This window comes from Geospiza fortis, unplaced genomic scaffold (genome assembly GCF_000277835.1).
Source record: "Geospiza fortis unplaced genomic scaffold, GeoFor_1.0 scaffold112, whole genome shotgun sequence".
In the NCBI taxonomy this organism is placed as follows: domain Eukaryota; kingdom Metazoa; phylum Chordata; class Aves; order Passeriformes; family Thraupidae; genus Geospiza; species Geospiza fortis.
Genome location: NW_005054298.1, coordinates 26475676 through 26488711, shown reverse-complemented (window position 1 = coordinate 26488711; position 13036 = coordinate 26475676). Strand labels below are relative to the sequence as shown.

The window sequence follows — 13036 nt, the reverse complement described above, 5'->3', positions numbered from 1 at the left end:
GTGAATTTCCATTTAATTTCACTTCAGTGTCTGTGTCATCTTCCTACCCAAGTGTTAGAGTCAGGAAGAGCCAAGAGATTCAACTGCCTAAAACGTAATTAACAATTCCAGCCCAGAACCTGGCTTTGTTACATCCCTTCCCACCTTTTTCAAAACAAGTCCACAGTTAAACTTGCTTCAAAGACAGAGATTAAGGAACCATTCTAGGAGACACTGATCAAATGCTTTACACATCTCATACTTACAGCTAAATGCAAAGGACTTTTTGTAGCTGCAGAATCAGATTCCTCAAATATATTGTTGGTTTTTTCTAGAAGCTGGGAAGAAAAAAATAAAGTCTTAAAACATGAGACAGGATAAATTTTCATGGACTATAAATCTATAAATCAGCAAAGATGTATTTTGGCCACAGTAATTATTGAAGGATTGCAAAGTATTTTCAAGCTTTTCTGCACAGGGTAAAGCAATAAAACCAGTTTAAAAGCTTGTCATGAACATCCTTACCCTGATTAATTAGTTTCCATGAAATCCTAGGGCCTGCTTGGGTGAGAAAGGAGCCCTTAAAACAATGGATTTGTGGAATAGAGCCCTCAGTAAATTTACATTGGAGAAAGCTCAGTTTCATGATTATACAGCATGTGCAAGCCATGTCTGATACAGTGTTTTGGGTAATTCTGACACGTAATTAGCACTGGGAATAATTATAACTGAGCTGTGAATCACTGATAAATTATAAAATTGACTGAAAGAACAATCTGCTCCTGCAATGACAGCCTTCCAAAATGCAACATGTCCCTGAACTCTTAAATGCATCCAGTGATATCTAGTAACGAATTTGTATAATCCTCTTCATGTTACAGCTTAAAACCAAGGACATTTCCATCCGTCTAGAAGGAGGGGCTATGGAAAAGCACCACTCCACAACAGGACATGAACCCTGACAACTTATCCAGCTGAGGCTGCAAAGAAAATCATACACAGTGTCGAGAATGCTACTGACAATTCAACATTTTTGTGGAGTGGTACTGCTCATGTGCTTGGCCTTTTGTTTAATAATTACTCAGAGTTAGTCTCCAAAAGCCTTGGGACTGGAAATTAGCATTTTACAGAAAATCACCAATGGGAGACTGTATAAAAGACATAAAAGCATGACAGTCAACTAAAACTGACTTGTAATGTTTCTAAGGCTGCAAGTACATTTTTCAGTCTTTTTCAAGGTTTTTCACTTGGTTGGTTGGTTGGTTTAGTTTCTGGGGTTCTTTAAAGACACTAAGGAATTAATCAAAAGACTGAAAAGTAAGAAAGTATGTAAGCTTTTGTGACAATCTAGACAATTTTAGGCTATGACAACATGGAAAATTCCCCAAAGAGACCATGAAAGGCTACAAGGGGCTTGCCTGTGCTGCAAGATGATGGTGTATTCCTAAACACTGATGTAGGCCTGAACTTCTGGTGTAACAATTTAGTCTGCAATACAAATTAGCCTTAATAATGCATAAGGTGCTACAAATCTCTTATCCTGAATCCTATGGAAAAGCTAGAAAATTAGGCAGCAATTTAATTTACTTGTATATTTTGTGCCAAGCAATATGTCAAGACTATGTGCTGATAAAAATCATAAGCAAGTAGGTGTGTGTATTAGCAGGTAATGCAAATTTTAACACTTCCCTGCAGCTAAGAGGAAGAAAAAAAAAATCAAGCCTCCCACCAGTTTCTTGGTAGGTTTGGGGCAGAGTTAAGAAACTCATTTGGTGTTGCGATGTGGAACCACCTCCAGTTAAAACACTGCTCTTCTCTTATATAAGAGAGCTGTGAACAGGATGAAGCAGTAGCCAGCTATGAATACACAAATGCATCTGATTTTCTCCAGTGAGTAAACAAGCTAAAAAATCCCCCTAAACCAACCCAAGCACAAAACCTGTTCCCCTGCCTACCTGATACCGGCCTTTAGTCTGTGTCCATGAGGTCAGCACAGCAGACTAATTTAATCATTTTTAATTACATTTATCATCACCATGTTGAAATTCCAGGATCAAAATCATAGCAAGTAAATACTTCCCTTCACCTGTCAGAAGGCTCCAAAAGTCTCCAGGAACAAGGCAGATAATTGCCTTTCAAATAGATGAAAAAAACCACACAGAAAATTGACAAAATTAAGGCTCTAAAGGCACAAATTGTGGGATTGGAGAGCCCCTCACAAAAGGCATCTCCATGGCTTAGTCAAAGCAGCTTAGGCTGGTGCAGACCAGGCTTAATGAGCTTATTAGTCATAAGGCTGAATATCTCCATCAGAAAGTCAAGTGCAAACACGAATTTGATGGCAAACCTGGAAGCTCTCAGAAACAGAGCCATACACTGCAAGAGGAGAAATTATAAAGGAGAACAAGAAGAGAAGAGAAAAGACACAGCACTAATAATTTTTTGGCATTCCTTGTCAAGCATCGTTTCTTAACAATTAAGTCACTTGAATGATAGACATAATGTACAAAGAGATAAAAAACACCAAGTCCAAGTCACCAAGAAATCCTCCGGTTTTACCAGTGTTTCTATGGTTCTATGGAAGCTTTTATACTAAATTACACATATTTGCTATAATAACCCATAGAACAGTGTGTCCTTGGGGGACTCTAGCTCCATTATACTTGGAAGAAGCTATCCATATTGCATCTGTTTTTATAAAGGTAAATTTATCATTCAGAGTCATTTGTCCTGGCAGCCATGGAAGCTTAAATCCCACAGAGCTCACAGAGCAGTCCCAGCGTGTCTGCTGTGCTGCAATCCATCCCTGCCTGTGGAGCTGCACTTCACCAAAGACAGACAAATAAACATGAATTACCAACAGTTTATGGTTACTGGTGGCTGACTGGACAATGCCCCAGCATATTCCATTTCTATTTTTTTGAGATTTAAAAGTTTACTGTATAGCAGATTGCATTTCTCTGTACTGACTGCCACAGATTTCAGGTGGATGTCAGAACTGTGCAAAGACCCTGCATGAGAGGGGCACTCTTCTCTGTGGACAGGTCAGAACCTTTCTAAAGGCAAGGGCATCCTTCTTCTCTTTCTGCCTCTTGGGAATTCCCAGCATGACCCTTTCACTTCCTGTGACAGCATCATTTAATACTGCAAGTAATTTTGTCAAGTCTTCTTCAGACTCAGGAACAGGAACATGAATGCTTTGGGAGATGCAGACTAAGATAAAACATCCATTATTCAGTTCTAGTCTTACAAACTAACAGCACTATGAGGTTGCTATTATAAACTCTCCTCTCTTCCCCAGTTCAGCATGAAGATGATTAACTTCTACAGTTCACACCATTTCATTTGTGCAGTAAGGGTATTTACAGGCATAAGAGGATTTACTGCCTGATTTTATTCTGTGGTCATAATCAATGACTCTATAGCAGGATACAGTGTGGGATTCCCCCTTCATTTTTGGGGCATTCACATATGCCAGTTAATGAGTCAGGATATTTCCTATGATTGTCCTCATAATATATGCTAAAATTCAGCTCTGGTATTTAAAAAAAAAAAAAGCAGCTTCATGGAGCATGTCAGTTATTTAAAATTACCATTAAGCAGAAAAAGTGACAATACTTTCATCATGCATAAAAGGTTTAAGCTGCACTTTTCAAAGCAAGAGTCAAAAGAAACTCCAAGCCATAGACAATGAAACAATGGGAACTATGGAACTATCTCAGGCCTTCCAAGAGAACAGGATGTGTGAATCTGTCCAAGCCATCATGCACAGGCACCTCCGGGCACAGCCACTGCAGTGCACGCCCAATAGTTATGTCCCAGGTTTGTGCTGACTGGCACTGAAGTTAAAGGGACTTATCTTTGAGAGTTTTACTGTTTTATTAAGGCAGCTCTGACATTCCAACACACACCCTGGCAGTACTGCTGGTGAACCCCTGCAGTTTGGTGCCATTCATGATGCACCTAATTGCAAAATGGCAAAGCATTAGATTGGCTGTGGGTATTCTAAAAATGGCCTTTACTCTGAAAAGTAATTCATCTAACAGTGTTCAGAAATATCCACACATGTGAAGGGCTGATCAAAAGGCAATAAAGACAAAAGAAATGGTTGGACACTGCTCTTCTGCAACAATTCTGCAGCGATGCTGCTGATCACTCACAAGGTCATTCAGAAGTGGCAACTGGTCACGATTTTTAATGTCACTTTCAGAAATGAATACAAATATATGAGCTAGGTGTCACTTTGCATCTCATATTTCCTGATAAATTGCAACAGATAATTGTCTCTGCTCTGGGAAAACATGCCACCAGCAGCTTCTTTTAAATAAAGGCTTTTCCAGCAAGTAGCCAGGACAAGATTGAAAACCCTCACCAGTTGTTTCTGATGATATAGAAAAGAGCAGTAAAATGAACCTCTTCACTACTTTAATCAGGGAAGTACATTTTAAAAATCTCAGAATTACTTCTAATTGATGAAAAATTCAAAGGTCAAGTGGCACAAATATATCCTCAGGGGAACAAGCAATCCTGTAAGCTCTCTCCCTATTCATAAATACACATGATCAAATTATTTTAATTTGATCAGGTTAAAACCAATATGCCTCTTAACCTAGTGCTGATGCTTTCCTAAGATCAGACTTTAAAAATCCAATTCATCAGTACTGACATCAATTTCACTCACATGCACAGATATGGGTGAAGTCAAATTAACTTAAGCAAGAAGTATTTTCACAAGAGCTCAGGCTGAGCCTGAAGAGATGTGTGAGTAGCTCTGTGCAATTCCTCCAGTACAAAGTTTAAGTATCCAATACCCAGCAGAACAGTCACCACCATGCAAACAGGACACTTACCTGGCATGTAAGAGAACACTGTTCAGGTCTTTAAACATATCTAAATCTGAAACTCGAGCAGGCCTCCAGGCCCTGGGCTGTCCTCAGCTGGGGCTCTGATCTTCTCTTGGAGCTCTTCCACTCCATACAAAATCATTTCATGTTAAGCCATAGGAGTGCCATACTCAGGGGCTCATAGGCACAGGTGATTGTCACCCAGTGAGTATTTAAACAATGCAGAACAGCTCCAAATGAGAGTGAGAGATCACCCCCAGCACCAGCCTGCATAATATGTTGGTTACTCCTTGGGATGTAGAAGTCCAATTCCTTTGTCAGTCAGAGCAGAGATCTGAACCTGGGACTTTCACACTCAAATCACATATATCATGTTTCTTTCAGGTCAGAAATTCTACCTCAGAGGTTCTGTAAAACCTCACACTTTCCTTTAAGGACTCTCTTTTGCAAAATCATACAGGTGTGCAAAAGGCTTATATTTAGAGAAATTATTAGAAGTTTCCTCTTTAGATAGAAAACTTGAGGACTGGTGAAACACAGTGACAGTCAATTTTTAAAATGTGCATTTCAACGTTATTTTTGCTACTCTCCTCTCATTTGAGCCTCTACTCTGAAACACACACAAGTACTTTTTAAATTCAAGCTCGCTTGAAGCCACGTAATTTACATTTCTTCTCCAAAACACTTTAAAATTGGCCACAAACTTCCAGAAAACAGCCAAGTGTGGTTCCATTTCACATTGCCAAATGCAAGGTTACTTCAACATCCAGGGAAGTGTCATGCCAGCCAGGTACGTGCACTGGACTCGCAGCTCCTGAGACTGACTGAGGAGAAGCAACAGCCTTGAGCAAAGCTGGAGCCTGCAAGCAGCAGGAAGAAGGAATTCCAATGGAAGCAGAAGCAGCACACATGCAATTGCTTCAAGGACATGGCATGCTGGTTAAGAGTTGTGATTCTTCTTCCTCAGGCTTCACCAGAGTGAATACAAGGATTTGCAAAATACTGAGAAGTTGAAATAAAAATACACAACATGCAATCGCTTTTCATTTACTCACTATATCCAAGGGAGTTTTGCTTCCAATCTAATTAAAAATGTCAATTAGAATTAGAATAATTAAAGATAGAAACACTCAAGTGTAATGGTAATCTGAAAATGTCTCTTGGTTTATTTTTCCTGTATAATAACTGCATTGCAAGCAGTGCCTGAACAGAACCATGGACCTGAGCCTGTGTGCCCCATCCCTTCACTGCCCACACCCAGCAGAAATGCTCCTGGAGCAATGACACCACAGCCACTGTGGATAGATATCAGTTACATTACTTCATAAGAGAGGAAGGAAGAGGGGAGAATAATGGCAATGTTTAAGACCAATCTCCTCAATTGTCAAAACACAGATCAACAGATACATAATACACACACACACACAGCGGGAGGCTTTGCTTAATGAAGTGAGATTGCTTTGTAAACCTACAAATACCAATAAACCAGTGACAGTTTCTGTTTGAAAGTCTGCTCATGCAGGCAAACATCTTGCCTTGGATAAATAAACCTGACTGCACCCCTAAAATCCCAGTGACCACAGCTCTTTCTGAGAGCCTAATACTCTAATGCAATGCAATATGCCTTGATCAAATGTCCTTTTCTTTGGATTCAGTAGATTTGAGGGAGCCAGATATTCTTCACACGTAACACTTAAACACCACACACACAGATACACAGAAAGGTATTCCAGGCAATGGCAGAAGTCCATGATCTCTTTCCTAACTGAAGGAAAAATGTCTCCGGAAGTTCTGCAGTGGCCTTGCTGTTCTCTGTCAAAAGAGTGTCTTGCTTCTCCATCCCAGGAAAATAAAAACACAGACTAAAAAAGACAAGATGTGTCAGAGAGACAGAAAATAAACCCCAGAGATGCTAAGCAATACTCTATCCTACAAGGCAAAGTGCAGCAGGGTGCCAGGGCAAACAGTAAATTCCTGCCCTTGTTGATTTCCTAAGCAGCATTAGCTTTTTAGAAATCCAAATTATCTGCTTTCCAAAACATAAAATCTAAGACAAATCACACTTCTATAAACTAACTTATATCAGTGTATCTAGCCTATATGGGCTCCTATTGATTATTTAAACAGTGGGTACATATTGCACAAATGCTGACATCAAAACTCAACCAATAAAATCAGCCTACCATGATTTGGGGGATTCTACAACTGACAGACAAATTAGGGGTATTAAAATTATTTTTGAGCATTAAGTTCCTAAGTTGTTCTCCTTTTTAGAACAACTTAAGTTAATGACTTTGTGCTTCTCTGCTCCACATAGAAAAGCTCTCTCATAGACACAAGTACAAAGTAATTATCACACAAAACACTGCTGCCCCTGGCTTCAGACACACGCTCCCTTTAAGAAAGAGGGTGTTGGTTGTGGAGACAGACAGGCAACTATGGAGGAGAAAACCCAGGTTGTTTCCCCTGAATAAAGAGATCTGGGTCAGAAGGAGATCCAGGGGCAGCCACTGGACGAGCATTGGAGCCAGATCCCGATGTGGAAAAAGCTTTTTACCACCTATCCCAGCCCTGCTGTGATTCACTCATCAGGAATTACCAGTGTCCTGCTCTCAGATGGATGAATGAACACATTCGTGTTGGTAGGAGACAGGTAATTAGCAGCAGCCACACTGGAGATTTATGGAGTCAGTGATTTCAATTTCTCCACAGGTTAAGGAAGCAAGTGTTTGAAGGCATGGCTTATCTGCCTTGCAGTGCAGAGCTGCTCTGATAAAGGTGCTCCCCAGCCTCTCCATTCCCAGTGTGCCTTTGTGCTGGCCACACACCTCCCTCAGCCCCTGCTCCCCAACACACACAGAGGGATTTGCCTTTTCTTCTGGGCATGGCTTTTGGTTAAACCATGCTCTCCTCCCATCCTCAAACAATTTAGCCCCTGTGACAATTCAATTTCTGCTAGTCAAAGAGGGAATTACATTTGCTGATGGACTAAAGAGAAGAGCAGATTAAAAGAAAAAGTATCCATTGTTTCTTACAGTCAGAGAAGAGAGATTTCACTGGCATTTCATTCTGTTTGGCCTAGCATTGCACAGAAACCTGGTTTTATAAGCACAAAGTGCTTGACTGTCTCTTCAGGTAGAATTCTAATATGAAATTACAATTTAAATTCCACTCTTTTCACACCAGTAAAGCTCTTGTGATACGAGATCATTTCAATGTAAAAAAAATTCACGACATTTTTCTTTCTTTAAAAGGAGTTTGGTGATGTGATCAGCTCTGAAACACCAGGTAGCAGTGATGACTGGTGTCACTGACTACCAACAGCAAAGTCAGCCCCAGCCTAAACAAACCTGAGGTTACTTCTAGAAGCAGGAAGGCATGTGGGAGTTTCAGTGGCTTGCAAGCACACATGCCCACCATTCAAGCCTTTATGAATGGCTCCCTACAGATGGAGAGACAGCTGAGGAATCACCTTCCACTCTTCTCTTTTTAGCAATATCACATCATTCATTGCAGGGCAACTACCCCACTAATATTCCAGACAACCTAAAGGTCCTCCAGGAAAAAGCTTCTCTTGTTGAGCTCTGTAGTTGAACGCACAAAACATAAATTTGGTTTGGGTCAAAGATATGACCTTTTCACTCTTAATCTTTATTTCTCCCAATACCTTCCCCCACAAAGAAATGTAGCTAAGTTGCAGCCAAGGTATTGGACTCAAGGGAAACACAAAAGTCAAAGAATGAAAATATGTTTCCAGAGATAAACCAGCCCTTCCCTAACTGCATTCAAATGTGTAAATATTTTATAATGCTGAGAAACTGTGGTGCTTAAAGCACAGACCAAATTGCCCAGTGAAGGAAACGCCACTGGATACTACATCTTTTTCTTTGGGCTTACTTTTAAAAGTGAACATTTATTTAAAAATAAGCTCTTTTAGATACCTGCTAAAAAAACTAGGGGGGAGGGGGCAGGTGGGGAAGGCAAATAAAAAATAATCTTACAAGGTCTTTTATAAACTTGACACATTCTGGAACACCAAAATAATTCCCCAACATTTTGCTGAAGTGAGGTATTGTGTATGTAGAGAAATACCAGTAATCATTATCCATAGAAAAACAGGATTATTGTTGCACCCACCTTAACTTAGTTTTGACCACAATTAAAGCTCGGTATTTCATATGAACTCTTTCCTCTAACAGGTTTTAGGCCCATAAAGAACTGTCTTGTTCTAGGCAAGATAATTCCTAGATATTTTCATTTATCAGCTATCAATAATAAACAAAAACATTTACCCAGGGGATAAAATAGTAAAATAACAACTAATATGGCACTGAAAAATAATGGTTTCTTTACATAATCCCACCTGACTTTGCTTTCAGTCCTTTTGCCATCCTGAATCCCAGCATTGCAAAGAAATCAGTGTAATGGTGGTGCCTGTATCAACTAGTTAAGAGTTTTCAAATGTAAAGCTGTTAAACTCAGGACCTGGTAACTCATGACAAAAAAACTGAGTCAGCTTCTTCTGCCAGTGGGTGCAAAGATGACAGATCCTGGTCCTGCTCTTGGATGAGCACAAATGCTTTCTGACACATTTACCCTTTGTATTCCAGACAGAAAATGTCATGCTTGTTACCCTCCAAACACCAATGGAAAAATCCTGGTTCCCCAAAAGTTTCAAGCTGGCACCCTGGCACACAACACTGGTCCTGTGCATGCAGAGGACTAAATTCATGGCAGTTGTTTTTCACCACTGTACACACAACACCTGTGTGTCTCTAACTCTGTAAATGATGCTTGATCTTGGGTTTCCATACTGCAGCTTTAGTCACAAATACAGGAAGACTGGCAGGGAAGAACATGGAGTTTTTCTGCCTGAATATAGAACATTTGCTGCACAGCTGTCTCTGGCCCACCAGATTGAAAGAAAACCCAACACCTCTGACATGCACTGCATTCCCAGCTCTTCCTTTTGTCTGCCCAGCCTAAGCAATGCCAGGATTTGACAGCAGATCATTGCTGCAACTGAGATGCGTAGAAAACGTGCCCAGCCACAAGTACAAGAGAAGAGAGGGGGCCTTGCTCCGTTCCCAATCTGTGCCTCACAGCACACAGGGACTGACAGGGAGGCTGAAAGAGAATTCCCAGTGAAGATGCTGCCCCTCCACCCCCACAGGCAGAGTCACAGAGATCAGTGCCAGGAGAAGGCAAGGCCAAACTCTGCCACAGGCAACAAGGAGCAGTGCTATTTAAAGTGTCCTAAATATACATGCTTGCAGGTGGGAGCTAAAAAGGCTCAACACCCCTCCTGAAATTCTGCCCCAGGCCTGCCCTGGCAGAGCTACTGCCCCAGGTTTCCAGGCTGCTGGAACCAGCTGCAGGCCAGCTGCAGCATTTTCCTGTTGTGGCACGTGTGGTGTGAAAGCAGCATGTGCTCTGCAGAGCTCCTTCTCAAAAACCAAATACTTGACTCTTCAACACAGAAAGAAAGAACCAAACAACACATAACACTAAACAACACACAGTGCTCTCACTAAAGCATGAATAGCTATACAATTTTCCAATTGGAACTTAGTTTTTGGAAGCAATTAAAGTCAATTTATATGTAAAATATACTACCCATTATATAGCATATATAATGTATATAGTAATAATACATGTAATATATATTATATATATAATTTTGGATCATCCTGTATACCAAGCAGTTAACTCTCACCTTTATGAAACTTTAACAAGTCAGATACATCTACAAATCCATTCTCTACATCTCCCAAATCCAATGTTTGGCGAAAAACTGTTTGCATCTTAGAACATGCAATTACTAATCACTCAGACCCAGAATATTAAAAAAGGAGTAACAAAACAAAACAAAAAAAACAGAAAAAAACAAAAAAAAACAAACAAAAAAAAAAAATCAAAAAACCCCCAAAATTCTCAGCTGCTTTGCATATAAGGTTGATCTTGATTATGGTAACTTTATCAATGTTGCCATTATTTTGCCAGAGACACAAAAGAAACTGCAGGTATGAAGCAGAAGTTATTTACTCCCTCAGTATGCAGGTCAAATAAAGGGCCAGGTGGATCAGGCACATTCACTGTCTTTTATCAGGAACTGTCCCTTACTCCTGGCACTTAGGCATACATTGGGAATATTTTGATCATGCTTAAAATTAATTTGTGCATACATAAACTCCACTTGAAGACAACCCTTAAGCACCGGGTTGTTGAATAAGGACTTGATTATCAAGATATTTTTAAGATACATCTGGGTGCAAATATTTGAGTTTACTGCCCCATATTGCAGGTTTCCACAGATTTCTTACTATCCAAAGAGCTCCAATAGTGGCCATGAGGGGAGTTCCCCATCCTGGCACATGCACATTCCCTATGAGCAGACAGGGAAGCCCCAAGGCGAGCACTCACCAGCTCCAGGCACTGCCGGTGCCCGTAGGCAGCCGCGTAATGCACGGTGTTGTAGCCCTCCTTGTCCTGGATGGAGGGGTTGGCATCGTTCTGGAGAAGGAACTCGAGACACCTGTGGACAATTCACTGGGGTAAATGTGGGCTCACAAGATTCAACAGGCTCATCCCTGGCTGCAGCTGGCAGTGACACTGGAAACTGGCAGTGAATCCTGTACTTCGAGCAGTAAATCACTTCTCACCAACAGCTCCTCACATTCACCATGTTTTTAAACAGAAAATCCCCACTTGTCTTTGAAGATCAACTTCATGGAAAAGATCTTCAACCTAACTCTTGTGGCTACTCTAGTTTACAAAATTGATTTTCTGTTACAAAACCTGAAAGCTTCTGTGCACATTATATAAACAGCCTAGAACTGCTACTCCTCACATAAAAACTCACATATCAAACCACCAGCCTCCAAGCATGCATTAGGGCAGGCTGGAGAAAAAAGATTTAACTAACTTATATGAATATATTCTCTTCATTGGCTTTTTTTTAAATCATGTTTTTCAAAAGATCCCTTTTGCTTTTTCTAGCTCTTGCCACTTTCTCTTATACCATCAAGATACTGTCATTTTGTTATTAGTACTTCCTTGCCTAGCCTGTAATCTAGAGTGAATGTAAGGCCATTATATAATAAAGGGAATTTAAAAAGAAACAAAAAACATTAAGCAGAAAATGTTAATCCAAGTGAATGCGTTGAGAAAGCCATTGGCTACTTCCTTTTGCAACATACAGACTATGCTGTGCATGACACTAAAGACACTGCGTGACACTAAAGACACTGCGTGACACTAAAGCACATGATATTAAAGAATTATACAATTACTGAAGCTGTACATCTTCCATTAAAAACAGCAACAAGCACAGAAACAGAAATATCAGGGCATATGTGCACAGAGAAAAGAGTGGAGCTTTTTCCTTTAGGTTAGCCCTCATTAAAGCCAAGCATTGTTTTTAGCAGAGCAAAGACCAAGCAAGAGCAGAGTGTAAGGCTGCAAGCCAAAGCCGTGGCATTCTCCAGGAATGAAGTCTAACTGCATTTGTGACACCAAACTTACAATGCAGCTTCTTTTTCCTTCATCTCAGTGGCTCTTTCAAGTTCTTCAGCATTTTCATGGGAGTTACCTAAAATATTCTTTCTTCTTAGCACAGAGGACAGAAAAATGCAACTTATTCTCAAAATACCACACCAGTGATTTTGATGCAGTCTGCTACCCACCCCCAACCTCCTCTTCAAGGACTGACTTCCTCCAGCCAGCAATGAGGATTATACAAGTTAACTGAGTGCACTGCATGGGTCTGCAGGTAGTAGGTTTTCAAAGCTGGGGAGACAACCATAGTGTGGCAGTTTATTGTCCCACAGGTCAATGCCAGAAGAAAAAAAAAATTAATTCTGGTTTCTATCAGGTACAGTTTGACCAACATTTTCTACAATCCTTCTGTTTCAACCATAGCAATGTTGTGCACTTTCTTCCTTTCCAGAGAGTAACTCAGGATTACTACACCTTGCTTCCTCCTGCAGTAAGCTGCTGGTTCTTCTCTAACATTTAGGATTTAGAGCAACTTTAATCACTGATACTAAACCACTCTGTCTCGAGTCTGCATTAGCTGACTTACCTCACTTTCTGTCAAATATCTTGGCAACACTGTGTGATCTCAATCAGGTTCTTCTCCCTGCTCATTAACTACCCACATCCAGAGTTAATGATGAATATTCTTTGGAATGAGATCGCCTGACCTTGCAAGT

At 40.4% G+C, this 13036-nt stretch overlaps 1 protein-coding gene across 1 annotated transcript in view; it reads right to left on the bottom strand.

Annotated features, from left to right (window-relative positions):
• The window catches only part of ANKRD44 (ankyrin repeat domain 44), a 73740-nt gene that overhangs the window by 20319 nt on the left and 40385 nt on the right, over positions 1-13036 (bottom strand). The window contains 3 exon segments of the mRNA XM_031056000.1: positions 246-317; positions 11247-11358; positions 12348-12431. Coding sequence (XP_030911860.1) covers positions 246-317; positions 11247-11358; positions 12348-12431 — 268 coding nt within the window.